Genomic DNA, 22,262 nt, shown 5'->3' with positions numbered 1-22,262 from the left:
ACTGTTGGAAAACGATCATGATGTTTGATGGCGCAGAAAGGGCATATTCGGGCGGCAATTACTTGTAGCCAGTCTTTCGGCATTGTTTGTCCATGGATAACTGAGCATGTTACGGCGTAAGGGTGTTTACCAGGACCAAACTGGCGGTCTGGTGTTATTGATTCAACTTGCATAAGGCTGCGCTGGAGCGTCAGGCGTTGAGATCGGCTGATCTCTGAAAACCAAAGAGCCGCAATACTACATTTTTCCCATGTGTCTACGCCTCGCACCTCGTCTTGCTTGACACCGTCACATCTGCAGCACTCTAATGCCATCTCTCTTCGCTACAGCATGCCCACCTTTGCTGCTTCACCGGTCCCCGGCCGCGTGGAACCGCGCACATGGCCATGGCCATGAGATTAGCGAATATCGAATTGGGCCGTCAGCCGTGAAGATAGTAACCTGGCTGACCACGTTTTCAACCTGCATGAGTTTGGCGGTTGCGGCGTGCATATGGAGGCTGTGTCGCGTGCTTTTACCTGGTGGGCAAGTAGGTGGATTTTGGCGAGCGAATAGCAGTAATTGTTTCGCTTACATGTTCGGGAGCTGCATGCTGCGTGGACGAACTGGGCTTTGGGCAGCCTGAGAGGGTGCGGTTGGAGATGGATTCGGTTTAGTCGTGGATGTAGTGGGCTTAATGTGGTAGTTTGCAGAAGATGGTGATTGATCAGATCGCGAGGTTATCGCAGATGAAGGTATGTCGCTGTTACGGTCAGTAAATACCGTTATGATGAGTGCCCTTCGCTGTGGATGTTAGAAGGGACTTACTACTACTACATACACTCACTCCTACTGTACAGGTTTAAGTCTCCTCCAAGTAGTGCACACGAATTAAACATTTGTTCGTGACATTCTCACTGTAGTCTACCTCTAGGCTCAGGTACCACAAGCTCCAAGGATCGTTCCGGATTCTTCGCTTACTTCGCAGAGCCGCACCTAACAATTTCTATTGTCCCTGGCTAGAGAATTAATGCCATCCTATTCAGGTTATCTGATCCACGGAACAGTATCGCGACCTGCATATAGCAACGGAGGTGCTCCACCCGGTGCACAGCCGACAAATGGATGATTATGAGTGGATAACAGGCACACGTGGGCTCACCGTCAAAGAAGAAATATGCAGAAGCTGTCAAGGATACGTAGAAAGACGTTTATAGGAGCAGGATCGAAAGGTGCTGTGAGAGGAGGGTGTGCTGGCCACTGAGGTGGAGAGTTATTTTGAGCTGCAGGCAGCGCTTACCCATCTCGGCCAGCAGCACGCTAGCCTCATGTACGTCGTCATTGGAAGGCACGATGGATCTCTGTATCGTCTTCGATCCAGATGAATGAATGTTCTCAAATGCTTCTCATGTGTTAGAATATGTTGATGTGTTACTCTACACGTGCGATGTCTATCAAACGACTGCGCTCACCACATCGAGAGCAGGGTCGGTCCTGCGACATTGGACACACGCAGAGGTCTTGGGAAAATGCATGCAGCGACCTCACCTGCCGTTCGTCCGGTAGCCAGCATCAGCCGTTCATCTTGGCACTCGTTTCTTCAAGAAAGCGCTGCGATGTTGTTCGGTATCAGAGTCTTCTGTCAGCGCAATGCGGCTGACACATCATTTGTTCATTGGATGCTGCATCTGCACGACTACCAAGACGTATTTTCTCTCGCACAGCCGTCCACCACCTGCATTAGCTTCCCTGCTGACCACTCACACCACACCTTCACACCTGGAAAACGTGGTGTCAGGGATCAAGATAGCTGCAGCCGTTGATATGGCCGCAGACAGTATGCAGCATGCAGCGAACAGACCTCATAGAGACGTGTGTAGCTCGCTTGCCGGGTAGCAAGGTATGATGTGGGCGCGAGGGCTGAGACATGCGGGTGCGCTAATCATGGCAATGGTAATCCTGCGATGCAGCTCTATGCGAGAGCGCTAAATCTCACCTACACCACAATGATGCATTTGGGAAAGGTAAGAATGTTCAGACAACAGTTCATATATAAAGGCGGTGGAGCCTCATGAAGCTGGAACTGGCCCAAAGGAATTGGTAGTACAACGCTCAGCTTACCTTTTACCCGACACCGACTCTTTGACAGAGGATGCCCGTTATATCATAATGTCTACACCATCTCGACCCATTCTCTGGAGATCTCCGGTCATACTTGAAAGCAACAAAACACCACTCAAGATGTCTACACCTACTTCAGCACCCATACCATTCACACCTCGACGGGACGGGAATCTGAAGCTCCGGGCTTCATGCGACGCCTGTGCCGCGTCGAAAGTCAAGTGCAGCAAAGAGCATCCGAACTGTGCGCGCTGCCTCCAAACCCACACGGAATGCGTATACGGCGTCTCGAGAAAACACGGAAAGCCAGGCCGGGTGAGGAAGAGGAACCCAGATGGGTCTCCGTTTGTCAAAGTCACAAGGCAACGACTACCACCAAGTGGCAATGAGTTCGGCGCATTCATGCTACAAACTCCTTCCGTTCGGCGGACCGATTCGGAAGTCACATCGAGTTGGCCTTCAGACTGGTCACCTACACCAAGCTTATCCACTCCTTCAGGTTTCGACTCCGAGACTGCACCTGAACCACCATACCCGAATGACATCCTTCAAGATACCACCTATATGAACACTGACGTTCTGTCGAGACAACATGTTCAGCCGGAACCTGTGTCAGCCACTGGGACAGACCAGTTCTTCCAAGATCCTTTCACTCAGGAGCAGACGGTACAGTCTCAGTATCCCACCTGGGAGACTTTCAACGACTACATCAGCAGCGATGACGCAAACCCCACGGACTATCACCCTGGCGGTGCAAAGACCGTGGAGCATCTCCGTTCGGCCTCTTCTATATCTTTTCCGTATAGTCCAATGAGCCAAACCGTAGGAGGACACGACAATCTAGCATCCTGCACCGAAGTCACGACAGACAACTGCCATAGTTGCTATCCGTTGGCCTATTCGACGCTCGAGAGCCTGCCACACGTCAGATACCCGGGCCACTCGAGGGATTCATTCGATGCCGTTCTCCACACTGTTCGGTCAGCACGAGAGAACATCTCGCGGCTTCTCAGGTGTTCATGTTCGTCAGACCCACATCTTGCTATGCTATATTCTAGCATAACATCCAAGATTCTGGCCTGGTACCAGACCGCTGCTAGCGATAGTCGCGGACCCCGTACCAGCTACCCAGTCTCGACATCGCTTCCTTGGAACTACTGTCAACCTCTTTCTTTCTCGCAGACCGTTTTCTCCCCTTCGTCTGTGACGAGCATTGGGGACGCGGAAAATTACAACCTGTACATGCAGTCATCTCCCTTCACCCAGTACAAGTTTGACGACGGTGAGCAAGAGAGACATAGAAGACAGATAATCCTCAATGAGTTGCGAGGATGTGCGCAACTCGTTGAGGCACTGGCTAATTGGGGAGGTAATGACGATACTTGCGAGCAGGCGGGGCACCTGTATGAATTTCTAGGAGGCTGGCTGAAGAGCCAACTGTGTATGATAATGAAGCAGATCGAACACAAAGAGTCTTCGACGGCTTGAGCTAATGAGGACGATCGATAATCAGGAAAGGAATGGGGGGTGCATTGGAGGCATTTTGCTGCTGTTTAATAACCACGGTTTCTCGTGACTGGTGGTAGTCGAGCTTATCACCTAGTAATGTTAATCAAAAGTCCTTCGCTCTTATACTCTTAGTGGCAGTGGGAAACATATCTCGTCGATGCGCGGATATTCAGACAACAGTAGCCTGCTCTGCGGCTGTGTTCGTCGAGCTGTTGTGGAGCCACCCCGGATTTCCCCAGTGCACGTGCACCTTCACATGCCTCGGCTCAAACCGCAGCAAGCATCATAGCACTGGCTCACATGCAATGTACACCATCTCCAACCTCCAGCACTGCCGTTGCGAGAAATGACAGTCTTCCCAGAGAGGATGTACACGGTCAACAATGGCCGCTCAGTCTACCTTGCGACAGCCTCATGACCCGCTCCTAGCACTCTACGACCGCTATGCGACGCTCCTCAAGTCCCGCGTCCGCGGCGCATCCAAGCTCACGAAGCTGATATCCACCATCACCCTCCTATTCACCATCATAGGCACCGGATATGGAGGCACGAGATGGTACAAAAGCCGGCGCGCAGAGAAGGAGACCGGCCGACGGTTGCTGAGGAGGAACTCCGGACTCAGGAACAAAGATGGCTCCAGGACCATTTACGTACCCTACCGCGACTCGACGTCCAAGGTGGTCATACATCCCACCAAGCAAACCACATTCGATGCGCACCGTAGACTCTTCCTCCAGCCGCCACGCGCAGCCCGCATGGCTGACACGACCTCGAGCGACCCACAAGCGCCGCCGCCACAGACGAAGCCGGGTCTCAACCTGGCCTTCCTACACCAGTTCCTGAGCCTCCTGAATATCATGATACCGCGTTGGAATAGCAAGGAGACGGGTCTGCTGGTCAGCCATAGCGTCTTCCTCATGCTGCGGACGTATCTATCACTCGTCGTAGCGCGCCTCGACGGAGAGATCGTGCGCGACCTTGTAGCAGGCAACGGCAAGGCATTCCTGTGGGGCATAGTCAAATGGCTTGGTGTCGGCACCTTCTCTTCGTACACAAACGCTATGATCAAGTTCCTACAGAGCAAGGTTTCTATCGCGTTCCGGACACGACTTACGCGGTACATCCACGACTTGTACCTGAACGACCATCTGAACTATTACAAGCTACAGAATTTGGACGGAGGTGTAGGCGTCGGGGCAGACCAATACATTACACAAGATCTGACGCTTTTCTGCGCGAGTGCGGCATCCTTGTACTCGAGCTTAGGAAAGCCGTTTGTGGATCTTTGCGTCTTCAACTACCAGCTCTACCGCTCTTTGGGACCGTTGGCACTGACCGGACTGCTGAGCAACTACTTCCTTACCGCGACAGTACTGCGAAAACTGTCTCCGCCCTTTGGCAAACTCAAAGCTGTCGAAGGACGAAGAGAAGGCGAGTTCCGCGCTCTGCACTCTCGACTCATTGCAAATGCCGAGGAAGTGGCTTTCTACGGCGGCGACGAGATGGAAAAGCACTTCCTGGAGCGAGGATTCAAGGACCTGAAACACTGGATGGAAGGCATCTACAGCCTCAAGATCCGGTACAACATGCTCGAGGACTTCGTGCTGAAGTACTCATGGTCGGCTTTCGGATACCTGGTTACTTCGCTCCCAGTCTTCTTACCCGAATGGGGTGGTGTGGGAGGCACACCCGAGCTACCTGGAGGCGAGAAGTCGCACCGCGAGCGCAGCCGTATGAAGGACTTCATTACGAACAAGCGACTCATGCTGTCGCTTGCCGATGCCGGCGGTCGCATGATGTACAGTATCAAAGATCTCTCTGAACTGGCCGGCTACACATCACGCGTCTACACCCTGATCAGCACTCTCCATCGCGTCCACGCAGAAGCATACTACCCTCCACCCGGCACGCGACCCGAACTCTATTCCGTTTCGGATATCCAAGGCACAGTCCACAAGGGCTTCGATGGAATCCGCCTCGAACACGTTCCAGTCGTCGCCCCAGCCCTGCACCCCATGGGCGGCGAAGAACTCCTCGAATCCCTCTCCTTCATCGTTCATTCCGGCGAGCACCTTCTAATCACCGGACCTAATGGCTGCGGCAAGAGCGCAGTTTCGCGCATCGTCGCTGGTCTCTGGCCCGCATACCGCGGTCTTGTAAGTCGTCCCCGCAGCATCGGCGTAGACGGCATCATGTTCCTTCCTCAACGACCCTACCTCTCGACCGGTACCCTCCGCGACCAAGTCATCTACCCTCACACCGATGCCGATATGAAGGATGCAGGCCGCCGCGACTTTGAACTGTCGCAGGTCCTCGAAGAAGCAAAATTAGGCTACTTGCCTGATAGAGAAGGTGGCTGGGACACGAAGAAGGTGTGGAAAGACGTCTTCAGTGGTGGTGAAAAACAGAGAATGGGTATTGCGAGATTGCTTTACCATGAACCGCGATATGCGTTTGTCGATGAAGGTACAAGTGCAGTCAGTAGCGATGTGGAGGGCCTACTCTACGAACGCGCTAAGGCCAAGGGCATAAGTGAGTATCCAGCTACGCCATCTCCATCAAGACTTTGACTGACTCACACATTCCAGCATTGATCACAATATCCACGCGCGCATCCCTAAAGCGCTACCACGATTACACGCTAACCCTCGGCATGGGCGACCACGGCGACGAATGGGACTTCCAACGCATAGGCACACAGTCTGAGAAGTCGAGCGTCGAGAAAGAGTTAGCTGAGTTGAGGGAAAGGCTGGCAAAGGTGGAGGAGTGGAAGAAGAGACGAGAGGAAATCGAGGCAGAATTGAACAGGGTGTGGGTTGAAGGGAAAGATGAAGAGGGCGAGACCGAGGAACTTGCGCCGCCACCATACTTGGAACGAGAAGAGAAACTCGACCCAGCGAATACAGACGAGGATGATGTTGGTGATCGAGATCAAGAGGAGGCGGTCGAGAGTGGGAGTGAAGGAATCTCGCCGTCTAGCTAGTGTATGTATCGGAACACATCACTCTTCCCGACCAAGTCAGCTCCGCAACACCCAAAAAACGTTACATGCCTTCTTATGACGTTTTTCTAGAGTCCATGATGGCTGCAAAAAAAAAAGAAGCGAAAATGGGCAAAAACATACAACAGCGCGTATTCGCTTCTGGTCACCCACGAGAGCTACTAGTGCGCCGTTCACAGGCTTAAGTACCGCTGAGCGAACGGGAAGCGCTATGATCCTGAAACTATGGTCGTATGTGAAAATTTTGGCTATTGAATGGAGTCATATCATGCAAAGTTAGGTTTGATCAATCTTTGCTCCAACCATGTCCCCCACTGCTGAAAATGCGACCAATATCTGCCTGCCGCGAGTCATCTGGGAGAAGTAATTAGAAGTAACAATAGGAGTGACATGAAAGTGGAGTAGTTCGAAAGCTTTTATTCATTCAGCTATGAACACCACAGTGGTCCTGTAGTTGCCCGGCCCTAGTATCCCGTTGTTTGGTGAGACAAAAGTAGTCACGTATTCTCCAACCCGATTTTCCGCGCGCATAGAGCGTCATGCCGTCATCAACGCGATCAAGCCGGAGGTGCTGGGTGATCGTGATATCTTGAACATATCAAGGGCTTGATGAAACTTGCCCAATCGAGGGTCTTGCCGCCGCTCGGTGTCGCATATCCCACACATGATGGAATGGGTTCTGCCTCAAGAGCCATGAAAGCCACGACCAGTTCAGCGAAGAACTCGTGAGGATAAGACACCATTTCCTTCGCTCGCTGGCTTGGATCGACTAGATCCGTGAACCGAAAGGTGTCTATAGCGAAATCCACAAGGACTTTTCGAAGAGCTGATCCGGTCAATGTGTTCTCATAGATGTAGGAGAGGTGCAGCTGTGGAAACGCCCACTCCTGATTCATCTTTTGAATAAGAAGGTCGATAGCGGCATTGCATAGATCAAGAGCCCCGCGAGCATCACCGAAAATGTAGATCTCGTAGATGAGGGGAAAGTGTAGAGGAACTTCCCCTGAAGCGTCGAGTGCGAAGTAGAGCTTTCCTGTATAGACCCAGTGAAAAAACGCCTGGAAAACCTCCGGGTTATCGTCCTTCAGCTCCACAGTCTTTGAATTACCCCAACAATCCTTTACGGCAGCTTTGAAGTAGGAGGAGTAGTGAGAGAGAAGGCCTTCGTAGACGTGGAACTCGCGCTTCGAGCTCCAATTGCCGACTGTAACGGTGATGATCGGGCCGTAGTCTTCACTACTTCACATATTAGCAACTTGCTTAATCGTAAACATCTACTGGTGCTTACGGGTTAGGCGGAGGAGTAGCTTTGGAGCATTTGGCCAGCTCGAGCAACGGCTTGACCTTTGGGGGCTCCTCCTTCTTCTCTGGAGTCGCCATCGCGTACGGTTGTGGTTGTCGTGATAGCTGGTCGCAGTCGTGAGAGGTACCCCGAAAGAAGACCTGTATTGATGTGACGGTGACGGCGACAGTGAAAAGTGACTGGATCTAGTAGCGCGGTCTTGGCAGTGAGCTGGGAAGGCAGGAGCAACGGACAGGGTCCAATATGCGGTGACGAGCCGGGATCACTGACTAAAGACTAGCGTCTGCTTTCCGTTTTGAAGTAAACCTATCGCCAACGATTGGAACTTACTCATCATTTGGACCGATGTAGTCCCCAAGGTCCACTCTGAGTGGCAGGCTTTGGATTACACTCTTCGACATCCGCAGCGGTCCTTACACAGCATAGCCTCTTTCTCCTTTACCAGATTGCTGAAATGACTGAGAGAAGGACTCCGTAGCTTTGGGTTCGTAACCCCGTTGTTTATGCTGGCAACATGACCAATGAACTCTCGCGCCAGACATACCCATTCTTTCACCACAGTTGCAGTACTTATTTGATATGATTGTACACTAATCTCATTTCTCTTTCTCCCTATCGGAGAAAACGCCAGACCATGCAAATGCTACTCGCTCTTTCTACGATTGTACAACTACTAATACATAATTTTCCCTTTTCCAACACGCTCGCTAAACCCCAAAGTCGCTCAATAGAAAGAATTGCGTATTACTAGTATTTCTTCTTTCTGTGCCGCACATGAGGATCCTGTCCCTTTCGGTTCCTCTTCTGCCGGTCCGTTGGCGGCCGGTACGGTTCTTTGCCGTACTCTTCTCGGTACAGGCTGAGCATGTACTCGTCGACGTGCCTCCGCTCCTTCTCGTTACCGTCGATATCGAGGTCTTCGTTCGCTTTCGCGGCAGCAGCGGCCTCCGAGGCGGCTCTCGTGGCGTTGAGACTCTCGTTGAAGTCGACTTGGTCTTCTTGAATTTCGTCCACAATCTCCTTCTGTGCGATGGAAGCTGCCGTGCGATCCTCAGTGTCTTCCACTGTGCCCATGACACGTGCGTCACCCAGGAGTCCAATCTTCTCGCCGAGCACACGTTCCATAGCTGCACCCGCTTCGTCGTTGGTGTCAATTCCCAAGTTCTCGTCGAGTGCGTCGCGCCAGGTGACTTTGTTGAAGGTGTCTGTAGTGAAATCACCCTTTTGGATAATGACATCGTCGAGGAGACGTTTCTGGTTCGACTTGCGGAGGATGTTGGCTTCGATGGTGTATTCGCTGACGAACTTGTAGATGTGCACATCGCGCGTTTGACCGATACGATGAGCTCGATCTTGACATTGCTTGTCCATCGCGGGATTCCAATCAAGATCGTAAAAGATGACGCTGTCAGCACCTGTGAGATTGATACCGAGACCACCAGATCGAGATGACAAGATGAAGCATAAGATGCGGGGGTCACTGTTGAAGCGATCGGTAAGAATCTGGCGCTGCTCGATCTTGGTAGACCCGTCAAGGCGCAGGTAGCGATATCCATGAATGTTCAAGAATTGCTCGAGAATGTCGAGAACCTTTGTCATCTGGGTGAAGATCAGCGCACGGTGGCCACCAGCTTGTAGATCTCGAAGGAGTGTTGCAAGACGCTGAAGCTTGCCACAGTCGTATTGAAGGAGACGCTTGTCCGGGAAGGCGATCGATTGTCGGATGCGCGAAGAATGGAAGGGGTCTTTTTCGTGTGCTGCCTCCGACGATCGAATCAGCTGGACACCGCGCCTGGATAGGGTCAGAGGTGCTAATTCCTCGGCTGCAACGGCAGGCGTAACGCATGTGAAGCGGGCAATGAGAGGCTCCATAGCCTCAGCACGCTGCTCCAATGTTGGGATCATATCATAGAAATGGGTGATTTGTTGATCGTGCCAGTGCGACAAGACACGATGAGAGCGCGGTGACCTGAATCCGAGTAAACCATGGTGCCGTTGAACGATGTCATAGTGAATCGCTTCCTCTTGTCTTGGTTGCATTTGAGCCTGACCGAAGCCATGATAGTTAGGGTGTGGTGTGTGATGGGTTCGATAGAGGAGAGGCTTAGCCACTCTCTTCCCTTCAGTGATAGCCCCAAATGTGAAATCGTGCCAATCGACGGTCAGTGCGTCAATTGTGTCCTTTCCGTAAATTGGCATGAACTGGGTACGCGCGCGAGTAAGGTTAAGACATGTTTGCAGATGATCTCGAACGGCCACTTGCTCTCGCTTCGCCATCGCTGCCATAGTCGCTTGTAGTGAGGAAGTGCCCTTGTCGATGGGTTTGTTGATGCGCCGTGTTTGGCGCTCGATCAGATCCTCCAGGGGCCGTGTGGCGCGAATAGGGTAGGTGCGTCTAGCATGACCCAACTGCGTCTGTTCCCGTCGCGCAAACACCAAGTTCAAGGCGTCTAGATTTACTTGCTTATCTTCCATGCCCTCTTGCAGTCGCTTCCTGATGAGAAGGTCCTTGATCTCGTACTGAGCAGCGACTGACTTGGGCATGGCCATGGACGTTACAATGGCTCGTGTTTCGAACAGGTCGGGGTGATTGCAGACTTTTCGTAATGACATTAAGCAATTGATAATCGACATGTAGTTGCCGGAGGACAGGATCTCCTTGGTCGAGGCGCGGCCCATGAACCCATCGTAGAGCTGCCGTTGCCGCTTGGAAAGCTTGCAGTAGACTACGTGCTCATACTTCCCTGGCATTTGCTTCTCAACCTCTGATTTCAGCCTTCGAAGCAAGTAGGGGCGAAGGACTTCGTGAAGCCGCTTGACAACCTTCTGCGCTTCCGCATCAAGCTGCTGCCGACCTTGATCGAGAATCTGCGAAGTGGGATTCTTCAGAGCCAAGGTAAACTCCTCCAGTCCCGCGATGCGACCTTCCCCGGCAAAGCCAGCTGGCATTAAGAAGTAGAGCAGCGACCAAAGCTCATCGATGTTGTTTTGTAGAGGCGTACCGGTCAGTAACAACCGTCGCTCTGTTCTAAGGTTAAGCATAGTCTGCCATCGTTGAGACTTGAAGTTCTTGATGTTGTGGGCTTCATCGAGGACCAGGTAACGCCAGGGACGCATCTTGAAGGCTGCTGCGTCTTGGAGGATGAGCTGGTAGGAGGTAATGACGACGTTGTACATGTCCTTGCCAGTGTTGCGCCAGCCCATGCGCTTTCGTTTTCGCTCATTGATGTCGCCATAGTATGTCAGAATCTTGAAGCCTGGCAAGAACTTCTTGAACTCCATCTCCCAATTGAGCATGACACTGGTGGGTACGACGACTAGATGTGGTCCCCATATCTCGCGACGAACAGCGAGGTAGGCGAGAAGTGAGATGGTCTGTATAGTCTTGCCCAGACCCATCTCGTCTGCGAGGATTCCATTTGTCTCGGATTCGTACAAGTTCGCCAGCCAGTCCAAACCATCGTGCTGGTACTCTCGTAGGGTACCGCGTAGTAAGGATGGCACCTCGGTCCTTGGTGGGGATGATGTATGCCGTGATCGAGAAGCGCTTTTAGAATGTACTACATCTTCCATCGGAGTTGGCTCGGCTGCCTCGACGGTAGGAGCAGGTTCTGTTTCAGAATGCCCGTTCACATGTGGCTCGTCTATTTCAGCGACAGAATCATGACCATTCACATGTGGCTTCTCCTCGTAGACTTCCGCGGGCGATGCAGCATGGCCATTCGTTTGTTCGGGCTGAGTTGTCGGGTCTTCCTGTTCCACATCGTCAATCGCGGTCTTGGCGGCCTCTTTCAGTTTCTTGATGTCTTTAGGTGCCAAGAAACCCATCATGCCTAAGTCTTCTCCCTCACTCTCATCCTCGCCGTCTTCTTCCGAGCCGACTTCTTCATGACCATCACCCTCACTATCCGAACCTTCGTTGCTCGACCAAGCTTCACTACCAGATTCCGAGCCCTTGTCGTCCTCAGAATCGAGCAAAGCATCATCAACCTGATCGAGCTCCACTGTAGCAGGATCGATGTAGTCTGGCTTCTGTTTATCCCCATCTTCTTCGTGGTCGTGAAAGCCGTTCGTCTGTTGAAATGGGTTCTCTGGAAGCTCGTTCGTGTTGTCGACACCGAGGTCGGGATCGGGTGTTGGCGCAGGAGTGCCCTCTTCGGAATCAGCGTCGTCATCGTCTTCGCCGTCGTTTGAGTTGACTTCCGCCTCGGAGCTGCTCTCGGGGAGATCGGGAAGTTGTCCGTACTTCTCGCGTAGTTGTTCGGCCGTGAGGTTCGCATCTTCGTCCTGCTCGTTCTCTTGTTCGCTGTCGGAGCTGGAAGACATGATATCGTCGTCGTGCTGTTGTTGTGAGGCATGCGACACCCCGCTTTCGGATTCCATCTCATCGAAATCACGGTCTTCGCTGACCAAGGAGGAGGCCCCGTCGCCAGCGTTACGACCACCCAGAATCTCTTGCGCTTGATTAAACATGTCGTCCATGGCCTTGTGTCCGAGCTGCAACTGTTCCTCCTCATATTTAGCCACACGCTCCTTGTCGATCTCAACCCTGACCAAGCCCCATGCGTCCTTGACATCCTTCACGAGCTGCTTGTATCTCGTCACTTGCCGCTCGGTCTCTTCCTGCTCGATCTCATCTTGGCTCTTGCGCTTGAACTTGTTCTTCCAGAAGTCGTATGCTTCTCTGGCCAAGATTTTGGCCGTCCGCCGATGGAATGCCTTCTCCTCCTTCAATAGCTTGTTGAAGTGCAGGGCATGAGCGACAACGTGGTCCCAATGTCCGTATTGTGGCGGTGGCTCTGGGGCTGCTTCAGGCGCATATACGCTGCATCGTGCCTGGCTTAAAACTCCATGTTCAGCAGCCTCGACAATCTGCAGCCGGCGCTCGGCCTCTTCCTCGGCCTTTTCCTGTGTGATCCGAAGCGCCTCTTCGCCGTCTAACGGGTCGTCTTGTCCTAGCCACTCTTCGAGCGACGCGTACTCTGACTTGGGCGGGGCATGGTGGGGATGGCGGTTGGGAGGGTCGGGCTTTCGCAGTCGCAGGCGGAGACGAGGAGCAGGCATAGATGGGTTCGAGTCGTCGGGCGATCCATACAGACCGGCGTAGGGGTCGTGTCCGTTGGTTTCGGCATCGTCCATGGGCTCGTCACCTAGATCATCGGTAAGTGGCTGCGCTCCCCTCCGAGAGCGCCCGACCCGCTTGCGCGTGCCTTCGGGCGACCCATTCTGCAGTGCTGGCGACGTGACGGGCGAAGTTGTCGCAAGTGCTGGAGGCTTTCTCTGGCGCTCAGACTTGCGCGCCGGCGTTGCCAGAGACTGTGCGGACACCTTTTTGGTGATGGTGGATGGCGTCTTCCCTTTCGAGACAGACATGGGTCCTGAGCCATTGCGCGACTCTCGCTTGACGCCGTTCTTAGGGGTGCCGTTGGTCTGCGTCGCCTTGCTGGCCGGGCGAGAATTCCGCTTTACAGGTTCCGGCGTTGGCGGTGCAGCATCCTTGCTCACACGTGATGATTTCCTGACGCCATTCTCGAAGACTGTCGTCGGTCCATCAGCCACGAATGACTTCCAGGGCGGCGATGCGGCGCGTGATGCTGAGCGGCGCGGTGTGGTGTCTTCGAGTTTCCGCCGTTTTGGCGGCCGCTCAATGACGCCACCATCATCGCCATTTACAGGTGCCGGCGGATGTTCCTCCTTGATCACAGGTGCGCTGTCGTTCTCGCTCTGTTCGCCATTGTGTGTGATGTCGGATGGGTTGTGTGCGGCGGCCGAGTCGCGTGGTGGGATGGAGTCGATGTCGCGATCCGCGGCGGTAACTTCTTCCATTCAGGAAGGGCGAGAGAGGCGGCCTGGGGAGCCTGTTGACCACCCGGCGCGCGGCCAAATCGACATATATCAGCTCGAATTTGGAGTCGCAAGATAGCCTGACGCGTGCTGGTGACGGTGACGGGGTCGGAATTCAAATTCGGGTTCGCGTTGGGATGATGCGGTGTTATGTCGAAGTTGTGAGATGGTAAAAACAGAGCCGGCGATAATGTTTGGTAGGGATCACGCTAAATACCGGCACGGGCGCGCATGCCATCCCTTTGACGTGAACGACGGCGGAATGCTGGATATCACGTCTGAAAATGCTGTGACTGAGGCTGTCTAGAACCTCCGCAGATTCTTTCAGGCAGGCGTCGGGTTGCTCAGTCGCGTTGACGCCTTTCGTGTCACATCCATGACCGGTCGTGGTACTACGCAGAGCAGTTAGACCCACTTCTCCGCCAAGCATTACCGGGGCCGCAACTGAGCTCATCGCGAACGACACATCAATACTGCAACCCATCCAACCCCCGCAATTGCGCCGCAACGTACGAAGACACCGAAAATACGCATCGCGCAAATACTCACTCGGCTCTAGCATGTTCCCCAGGCGCATTATAGCGGCACGCCCGCTGGCTCGAGCCGTCGTCCCCGCCGTAGCCCGGCCACGACCCCAATTCACCCAAATCCGAACCGCCCTCACCGACGCTGAGAAGGCCCACGCTGAGCTCACAGACCCGAACCAAGTACGCCCACTTTTTCTAGAGAAGGCAGGAAGGACCTAGTGCTGATGGTGACAGAATGGCGGCTACATCAACCCTCCCGCTGAGAAGCGAGGAAACCGCGACCCGTACGGCGACTACTGGGACAAGCAGGAGCGCCGCAACTATGGCGAGCCCTGCCACGAGGACAACGATATCATGGGTGTACTAGCGCTCCACGACTACAACCACTTCACCCCCCAATGGGGCTTCGTCCTACTGGGCACCTTCGTCGCCTCTGTCTTCGGACTCTGCGCGGCTGTTGGTACCTTCTACCCCGACAAGCTTAGTGCGCCCAAGACTTACCCAGATGGTCTGGAGGCTGAGCTGGGTGGAAAAGGTGCATTGCTGGTAAGTGCATTATGGTTTGGTGTGGACTATTGCTAACAGTGTATAGGCAAGGAAGCCCGGTGAGGGCTGGTAAATTGTATGCAAACTCAACTGATATGTACATACAACCCAATGGGATTCTCTTTGTCAATTCAATACCCAGTTATCATCCTAGGCCACTTTGATTTTGAGCTCCATCGCCAATCCAGTCTCAAATACTAATGCATTCATCCCGTTCTGGTTCAATTGGACGCTGATTCGAGAACCTGGAACCACTCCGTCAGTATAGCACTCTGCGTTGCGTGCGGGATAATGCGTCTCGGCATTCTCTTCAAGACCGGCATCCTACGACACCCACCCAGGGGCACCGCTCGCCACTACGTCATCCCAGCAATCCAGGAGCACAACCTCGTGGGCCCCATGCATTCCGCAATCCATGCCCAGGCCATGAGGGAACTCAAGTTTCTACTGGCCACCGACTGATCCACCCTTGTTGCATGCTCACTTTGTCGGTAACCGTCCAGGATACTTGCGAGGATCCGATTGGTCAACCCACATATTTATACAAGCAATCAACAGGAGCATATACGGCAGTTGACTTTAGAACCTTCTATAGGAAAGGATCCTTCGATGAAACTACCCGACATGGCGAACCGTGAACATGATGTGGGGTGAGTTCCATGTGGAGACTTGCTTCGAACGTCATTCATGATATATTATGAGACTCATGTGCCACAACAGCACGTTCCCTAATTCCCAACATCTACCTTCCATCTTCTCGTTGTCAGACCACTTGATCGTCAGCATGTACTGGTCCTCGCTCACGCTCACGCTCACCTCTTTGTTCCACAATGTCGCAGCATCGCCGACTCACGACCTCGAGGCCCGACAGTTTGCAACAGCGGCGATGCTACGTTTCCAGTGCTCTCAGCTAGTCTATGACCGTATCGACCCACTTGTCCAACCCGGCATTGCACCTTCAGCACACATGCGTAAGCGATGCCCATATACAACCTTGATACAGTATGTATACTAAATTTGCATGTCATTGTTTAGACCAGATCGTCGGCGGAAACGCCTTCAATGTCTCCATGCCACCGCTCGACCTCGACCCCAGCACGGAAGCCACTTGCACAACCTGCGATTTTGCCGAAGACCTCTCAAACTACTGGACCGCGAATCTCTACTTCAAAGCGCGTAACGGCACCTTCCAACGCGTCCCACAGATGGTCAACTTGGGTCTACAAGGCAGAGAAGGCGTTACGGTGTACTACATTCCGCCATACGACGGGAAAAGTACGGTGACCGCGTTCCCCAAGGGTTTCAGGATGTTGGTTGGTGATCCAGGCTTGAGAGCTAAGGAGGGTCAGCAGAAACAGCTCTGCCATCGTTGTTTCACGAACAAACAGCAAGATCCTTTTGGTGGAGCACCGTGTATTGGAGAATTCGACACAGCGAGCTTGCCACCGGGCATGTGTGGGGGTGGGATCAGAACGACTATTACATTCCCAACGTTTGTGGACTCTATTTCACCTGGCTTCGAGCGTATCGCTAATCTTGAACATAGATGCTGGGATGGCAAAAACGTTGATTCTCCAAACCACAAAGACCACGTCGCGTACCCTACATCTGGCTCTTTCGAATCTGGCGGTCCTTGCCCATCGACTCATCCAGTGAAGATGCCTCAACTCATGTATGAGGTCATGTGGGATACTACGCCTTTCAATGACGCGTCTCTCTGGCCTGAGGATGGATCGCAGCCGTTTGTCTACAGCATGGGTGATGCGTGAGTGACCTGCAGCGACTGTGGGGGGACAGCACTAACCATGTGTAGGACTGGCTACGGTCAACACGGCGATTATGTCTTTGGCTGGAAAGAGGGTGCGCTGCAGAAAGCTATGGACCAACGCTGCTTCGGGAACACATGCACGGGGTTGACGACACAGGCTGCCGATGTGTCGACCAAGTGTGGGGTACCACAGGCTGTGAAGGAGCCGGTTGAAGGATGGCTCGATGAGTTGCCTGGTGGTCCAGTCGTGACCTATGAGTGATCCGGGTCAATCAAACTGAACCGTGGGAGGGTAACGTACAAACGTGGACCGAACTTATCCCTGCAAGTAACCCGACATTCGTTGTACTATGTTGACGTCTATAGAAGAACGATTATTTCGTTAATAGCATATCGCGCTCGCTTGAAAGACTTTCCGCTGGGTTTTTGGAAGATACCCTATCAAAATTGTCCAGTGGTCGTGTGGTGCGCAGACACCGGAACGAGCAATCGGCCGCTCACCGCGGTTGGACTTTCGTTATCATACAAACGGCTGATCTTGCAAGGGACGCGTCCGCACCCTCCACTCCCACCAATTTTCATCATAACCGCCATGCGTCAATGTGAAGAAGACAAGGTGAGCCAGAAGAGGAAGGAGTGCCAAAGGCGCGAAGCGAATGTTGCGCTTTCGCATGTTATCATCCACGAAGATCCTGCAGGAAAAGATGAGACACCAGTACCCGGACATGATGAGAAGCTACCGGCGAAAGACGTATCGCCAGATCCTTCTGACGCTGCTCAGTCACTTCGCCCTCTACCGCAGATCTCGCGCAAAAGACAACGCGAGCCTAGTTGCGAGTCACGAGACCCGTCACTTAAAGAGTCGATTGTGGATACATCACAGCGTGATTCCACCGACGTACACAGCCCGTACTCAGAATCAGCAACCGCCCCATTGGAATACTACATTCGCCTAGCCTCAAAGTCCATGTCGCTCCCAACTCCTTCCGACTCGTACTTCACCTCACCAGAGCACGCGCCAGTACTCCACCGCAATCGCGAGAACAAGATCATAATGTACACAGGCTCCTTCAACCCACCGCATCTTGGTCACTTCGAACTGGCCTTTCATACATTCCTACGTAGCTCCTCCACCACCATCGCCGTCGTCTTCCTTCCATTTCGCGATAAACTCAAAGCGAAAGACGGCGCTATGGTCAACGGAAAGGTCTTCGCCACTGAAAAAGAACAAAGAATCGCGCTACTACAAAACGACCTACTGCAGCGCTGGACTTGGTTTTACAGAGGCCATCGCACAGATTTCGAAAAATACGGGGCTACTCTGATCAAAGAAGCGAAGAAAGACGGATTCCAAGTTTCCTTTGTAGTCCTAGCTGGAAGCGATAAATTCGAACGCGAAAAAGTCGAAACAAAGCCCTCTTGGCTCATAGGATGGGGAGAAATAATCACCAGCGACATCACACGGCCGTCTAGTCTGTTCAAGGATCCAAAGCGTTCGCCCAGACGGTTACCTGGATGTAGATCTTGGCGCTTGATCTCTACACCAACCAGCAGGAAGGGAGACTCCAGCTGTGAATGCGGAGGCGCGAATCATGAATGTCGCATATCTCTACGAATCCAAGAGTACTGCGGTGGGCATGCTGCTTTGGAAGGCGAGCCGCATGTTAGATCCAGGCAAGACAACTTGCTGCATGAGATTCTGGTAAGATGCCATGAGGGAGTGGGGCCGACGTGGGTTTGCCACAAGAAGACTGGGGGTACAGTGACGTTTTTGGGTAGTGGAAGAGATACTGATGGGGATGAGAAGAGAGAAGAGGTTAGTTCTTCGGCCATCAGAAAGATATTGAGTGGAGGTGGTAATCGCGAGGAGATGTCGACAAAGTTGGAGAAGGTCATGATGAACCCAGAGTTACTGCTACACTATCTTGAATCGGATGGATAAGCAACAGAGGAGCCGCAGATCGCGATACATCCTCAACACCCTCCTCAATCTAATCCACGGATTATATAGAACTACCAGATCTTCGCCAACGCCTCAAGCCCTTCAATGGAAAGCAGGATAGCCATGCTCTAACATTTGTGATATTGAACGCCAGTGAAATGGTCATCAAAGTCCATCGCTCCAGAGGCAAGTTGAACATACTTTATATGGGGCTTGCAAGTATTCAAGATAGCCTTCATGTCTCGGGCGAGATCCCAACATGCAGCGCAGAACATGGTGTCGCGCTAATATAAGTAGTCAGAACAACTCTCCAAGATCCAAAAGCCAAGGAGCTTGGCGACGAATACATACCTTGTTGCACAAGAAGAGACCGCACGTGTATGAGCAGCTAATCATCGCGCAGTGCTCGAATCCGCCGTTGACACAGCACTTGCGGTCATTGAGTTTTCGGAGCCAAAACCAGCCGTCATGACAAGAAGTAGCTCCAGTGACGTCCGTGCCCCAGTCGCAATTGAACTGTTCATGATGAGATCAGAATGCGTTGTTAGCGAGAGAAGGGTAAAAGAGGCTTACAGTTGATGGCTTCTCAATACCGAGCTTTTCGACGACGTTCTCTACGTTCACGTCGGAGGAAGCCCCAGGATTGATCGCCTGGATCTGCTCGTGGATGGATTTCGCTGTGCCCTTGAAGGTGATACCGGGGAACCGGTCATCGGTTACCTCTAACTCCACGATAGTCATGCCATCGGCGGATGTCTGAACACTGGCTTGGTCTGCTGGAATGGCCGTGGCGTTGCTCTATTGGTCCCGTTAGTCAATGATACCTACGAGGAACCTCTGCAAGTGGTGGGAAGCAACGCACGGTGCAAGCCAACAGGCTCGAAACGGCAATGAGGGTGGCGAAGATGAATTTCATGTTGGCACGAGATGCGTCCGTGGTCTACGAATAAGGTAGAGGTAAACCTCTCAGCGGGTTGAGTAGACTCTTTTGCGGGGGTAAGTTGGTGGAACATACGGAGAGACAACATGGCTCCATCTATATTAAGAGGTCTCCACCGTTGTCAAGCCTTCTCTCACTTTTAGACCCACACCGACATCAGTTCCCTATCGCCCGTGCGCACGGTGAGGAGCGTTCTTGCGCGAACGGTCCGAGTGCTGTTGAATTAGGTTAGAAGGAGGGGGGAATTGAGCCCGGAAGGCTGCGTGGACCTGAAGTCGATCATTTTTGGCTTAGTGCGGCTAGGATGATGTCAGAACAGCTGAGGGAAGGAACGAGTGAGTTCGCTTGCCACGTGCTTCACTCGACCACCTGGGCACGCTTTCACTGTCCCTTCATTCGCAACTCTGCTTCAGCTTGTCCATATGAACGATGCGTTCTTCTCGCGTTTTCTCGTGAAATCTTGTCTAGATTATGATACGAGCAGTCCCTATCTGCCTCGCCAACGTCTTGCCCAAAGTGCATGCGGTGACATATACCTTCTATCAGGACATAGCAGGCTTAGCATATTGTTGGGACAAACTTGTGGAGATACTGCAACTTTCAGACTGCTTGCACGATGACGATGAGCGGTTACAATTTTAGTGTTTCACTACATCGTTCTTCGCTCTTTCCCGATTTCCTTATGTCCCAGGGTCTTTCCCGTCAAGTCGTTTGTTAGGGTCTCGAGATAACGTCATTGGGGATTTAAGAGTGTGTCAAAGTTAAGATCGTGACTGCTCAAGGAAGGAGAAGGCAACACAAATTAATTGTCGAAGCACTTGTTGGCGATGTGGCATAGGACTATGATCAGTTGAAGACATGGGACCTGAGGGGTGGTCATACGGTCTCGAGTCGTGTGGATTCAGTATATTGGTGTGTATTGCGAGATCTGGAGCGACGCCAATGAGAGCTGCCAAGACACATGCACGTTCTTGCGTTTGCTTCGAGGGGTTAGAAGCACAGACTATCGTGTCTGATACGGCAATGCATACGGTGAACGTCACATTTTTACACAAGCGGTGCCCGTTTCTCCACCACTATCCAGTCTAAGCTTCCTCCGGGTGGTTGCTGGATCCTGGATCTTGTTGCCTTCACCTTCACTCAGATCCAACACGCTCCCATTGCAGTATATAGTTCCTGGGTTTTCTCTCCCCCGCCGTGCCTCTTCAATCTCTCCACTGAGATAAATCAGAGCTGGACGTCGACTTCTTCTCTAGTTACACCAGTACTGAGCAGCCATCAACATGAAGACCACGCTTCTAACGGTGACGGCCACTGTCCTTGTCCGGGCGGCGGCTGTTCTCGCTCACCCATCTCGCAAGCTCTCAGTCCCAGCTTATGCAAAAGCCTCCAACTAATCTTCTATAGACCCCAACTCCGCATACGGCGTCACTCCCCGAGACCAAGACCCCAATGATATGGATGCGCTTCTCGGAATAAACTGCCGCGGCAGCGCCATGTGCACGCTGTCGACTTGCGACATTAGCCTCTCGAAGATCAAGTCATACATTGATACTATTGGTATGTTCTACAAAAGAAGTTCGCCGCACTGAGCTGTGCTAACAACCTTCATCTAGACGACAAAGAAGAGTGGGGCAACGGCGACCAGATCGCTTGTAATCTTTGCAGTGGATGTTCCAATCCCGACAAGTGCGACGGCCTCTGTGCCTTCCCACAGAAGCTCAAGTCGGACGAGAAGGTCAATGGCAGCCTGATCAAGAGCAAGATCAATGACCTAGTCAATCACAAATGCGGTAGTAAGTGTACCTTGGCCTACGCTACCTTCCGATACTGACTCGTTGCCAGGATGTGGCAGCTGCCCTACCAAGCCGGGAAACGACGTTAACACTGGCGAGATCACGGTCAACTACGTCACGTCTGGCTGCAAAGAGGGTGTCTGCGATTACAAGCGCAAGGCTGCCCGCGATGAGGTTGCTTCCAGCGTTACAGCCGACGAGACTACTGACGAAGATGTTCCCGTCGACCAAACTATCGATACCGACCTTCCTGCCGACCAGACTATCGACGCCGACGATCCCATCGATACATTTCTTCCTCCCGGAACATCCGAGAACGTACATACCCTTAAGGCCCCTTGGGGTATCAATTGCAAAGGTAGCAGTCTATGTCGTATCTGCAAGGGGAGCCTCAGGCAGATTCAGGAGACATTAGCACTGATGGGTAAGTACATGCAACACACGCTCAGCCCCCTCCCTATCAAGTATGCTTTTACTGAGAGCACTATTCGCAGACGACGACTGGGAATACAAGAACAACGAGGGGATTGTGTGCGCGCATTGTACAAAGACCAGTTATGCGGCCAATTGCATCATCGCCCACAATTTACACAGACCAATTGCCATCAGGGATGTCAAAATGTTGGTCCAGCGACTCAAAGATTTTGGATGTGGACGTAAGTTGGACTCTTCTGTCGCTGTTGTGAAATCGGGGCTAATGGTTCTTAGGATGCGGAAGCGTTCCCCTCCACGTGGGCGCGGCGAATGAACAAGGCATGCTCACTGCTAACTACATAGAAAATGGTTGTCCTGACAAAGATAAACCCTGGGGTTGTGGGCCAAAGTAGCACCGACATTGTGCTGTCGATCAGCAGGGAGCACACGCCTAGCTGGCCGAAGAGGTTTATCAAACACTCTCTGTCAGCATTGAGAAAGACTTTAAAAATGATCTGCACGAACTCTTATCTCAGTTGTACCAACATGTAGGCCATAATCATAATAGTCGT

At 52.6% G+C, this 22,262-nt stretch overlaps 8 protein-coding genes across 8 annotated transcripts; 5 read left to right on the top strand and 3 right to left on the bottom strand.

Moving 5' to 3' along the window:
- Positions 1-3,992: 3,992 nt before the first annotated feature.
- J4E85_008815 (uncharacterized protein) lies at positions 3,993-6,592 on the top strand (the record flags this gene model as incomplete). The annotated part of the gene is made up of 2 exons (XM_051473039.1): positions 3,993-6,141; positions 6,198-6,592. The coding sequence occupies 2 exons, from the start codon at positions 3,993-3,995 to the stop codon at positions 6,590-6,592; spliced, it is 2,544 nt and encodes an 847-aa protein (XP_051323259.1).
- A 575-nt stretch (positions 6,593-7,167) lies between these two features.
- J4E85_008814 (uncharacterized protein) lies at positions 7,168-7,990 on the bottom strand (the record flags this gene model as incomplete). Its single annotated transcript, XM_051473038.1, has 2 exons — positions 7,168-7,846; positions 7,899-7,990. The coding sequence occupies 2 exons, from the start codon at positions 7,988-7,990 to the stop codon at positions 7,168-7,170; spliced, it is 771 nt and encodes a 256-aa protein (XP_051323258.1).
- Positions 7,991-8,660: 670 nt separating this feature from the next.
- On the bottom strand, positions 8,661-13,739 carry J4E85_008813 (uncharacterized protein; the record flags this gene model as incomplete). The annotated part of the gene is made up of 1 exon (XM_051473037.1): positions 8,661-13,739. The coding sequence occupies one exon, from the start codon at positions 13,737-13,739 to the stop codon at positions 8,661-8,663; it is 5,079 nt and encodes a 1,692-aa protein (XP_051323257.1).
- A 578-nt stretch (positions 13,740-14,317) lies between these two features.
- J4E85_008812 (uncharacterized protein) lies at positions 14,318-15,292 on the top strand (the record flags this gene model as incomplete). The annotated part of the gene is made up of 4 exons (XM_051473036.1): positions 14,318-14,464; positions 14,519-14,830; positions 14,877-14,899; positions 15,172-15,292. The coding sequence occupies 4 exons, from the start codon at positions 14,318-14,320 to the stop codon at positions 15,290-15,292; spliced, it is 603 nt and encodes a 200-aa protein (XP_051323256.1).
- Positions 15,293-15,614: 322 nt separating this feature from the next.
- Positions 15,615-16,860, top strand: J4E85_008811 (uncharacterized protein; the record flags this gene model as incomplete). Its single annotated transcript, XM_051473035.1, has 4 exons — positions 15,615-15,801; positions 15,866-16,322; positions 16,377-16,595; positions 16,644-16,860. 4 exons carry the CDS (start codon positions 15,615-15,617, stop codon positions 16,858-16,860), a joined length of 1,080 nt encoding a protein of 359 aa, XP_051323255.1.
- A 330-nt stretch (positions 16,861-17,190) lies between these two features.
- J4E85_008810 (uncharacterized protein) lies at positions 17,191-18,540 on the top strand (the record flags this gene model as incomplete). The annotated part of the gene is made up of 1 exon (XM_051473034.1): positions 17,191-18,540. One exon carries the CDS (start codon positions 17,191-17,193, stop codon positions 18,538-18,540), a length of 1,350 nt encoding a protein of 449 aa, XP_051323254.1.
- A 531-nt stretch (positions 18,541-19,071) lies between these two features.
- On the bottom strand, positions 19,072-19,456 carry J4E85_008809 (uncharacterized protein; the record flags this gene model as incomplete). The annotated part of the gene is made up of 2 exons (XM_051473033.1): positions 19,072-19,338; positions 19,403-19,456. 2 exons carry the CDS (start codon positions 19,454-19,456, stop codon positions 19,072-19,074), a joined length of 321 nt encoding a protein of 106 aa, XP_051323253.1.
- Positions 19,457-20,976: 1,520 nt separating this feature from the next.
- J4E85_008808 (uncharacterized protein) lies at positions 20,977-22,069 on the top strand (the record flags this gene model as incomplete). The annotated part of the gene is made up of 4 exons (XM_051473032.1): positions 20,977-21,040; positions 21,097-21,276; positions 21,326-21,740; positions 22,054-22,069. 4 exons carry the CDS (start codon positions 20,977-20,979, stop codon positions 22,067-22,069), a joined length of 675 nt encoding a protein of 224 aa, XP_051323252.1.
- Positions 22,070-22,262: the final 193 nt, after the last annotated feature.

Source organism: Alternaria conjuncta (assembly GCF_024043145.1).
Source record: "Alternaria conjuncta strain BMP 0040 chromosome Unknown scaffold_14, whole genome shotgun sequence".
Classification (NCBI taxonomy): domain Eukaryota; kingdom Fungi; phylum Ascomycota; class Dothideomycetes; order Pleosporales; family Pleosporaceae; genus Alternaria; species Alternaria conjuncta.
The sequence above is the reverse complement of the archived record's forward strand: the minus strand, read 5'-3'. Positions and strand labels throughout refer to the sequence as shown.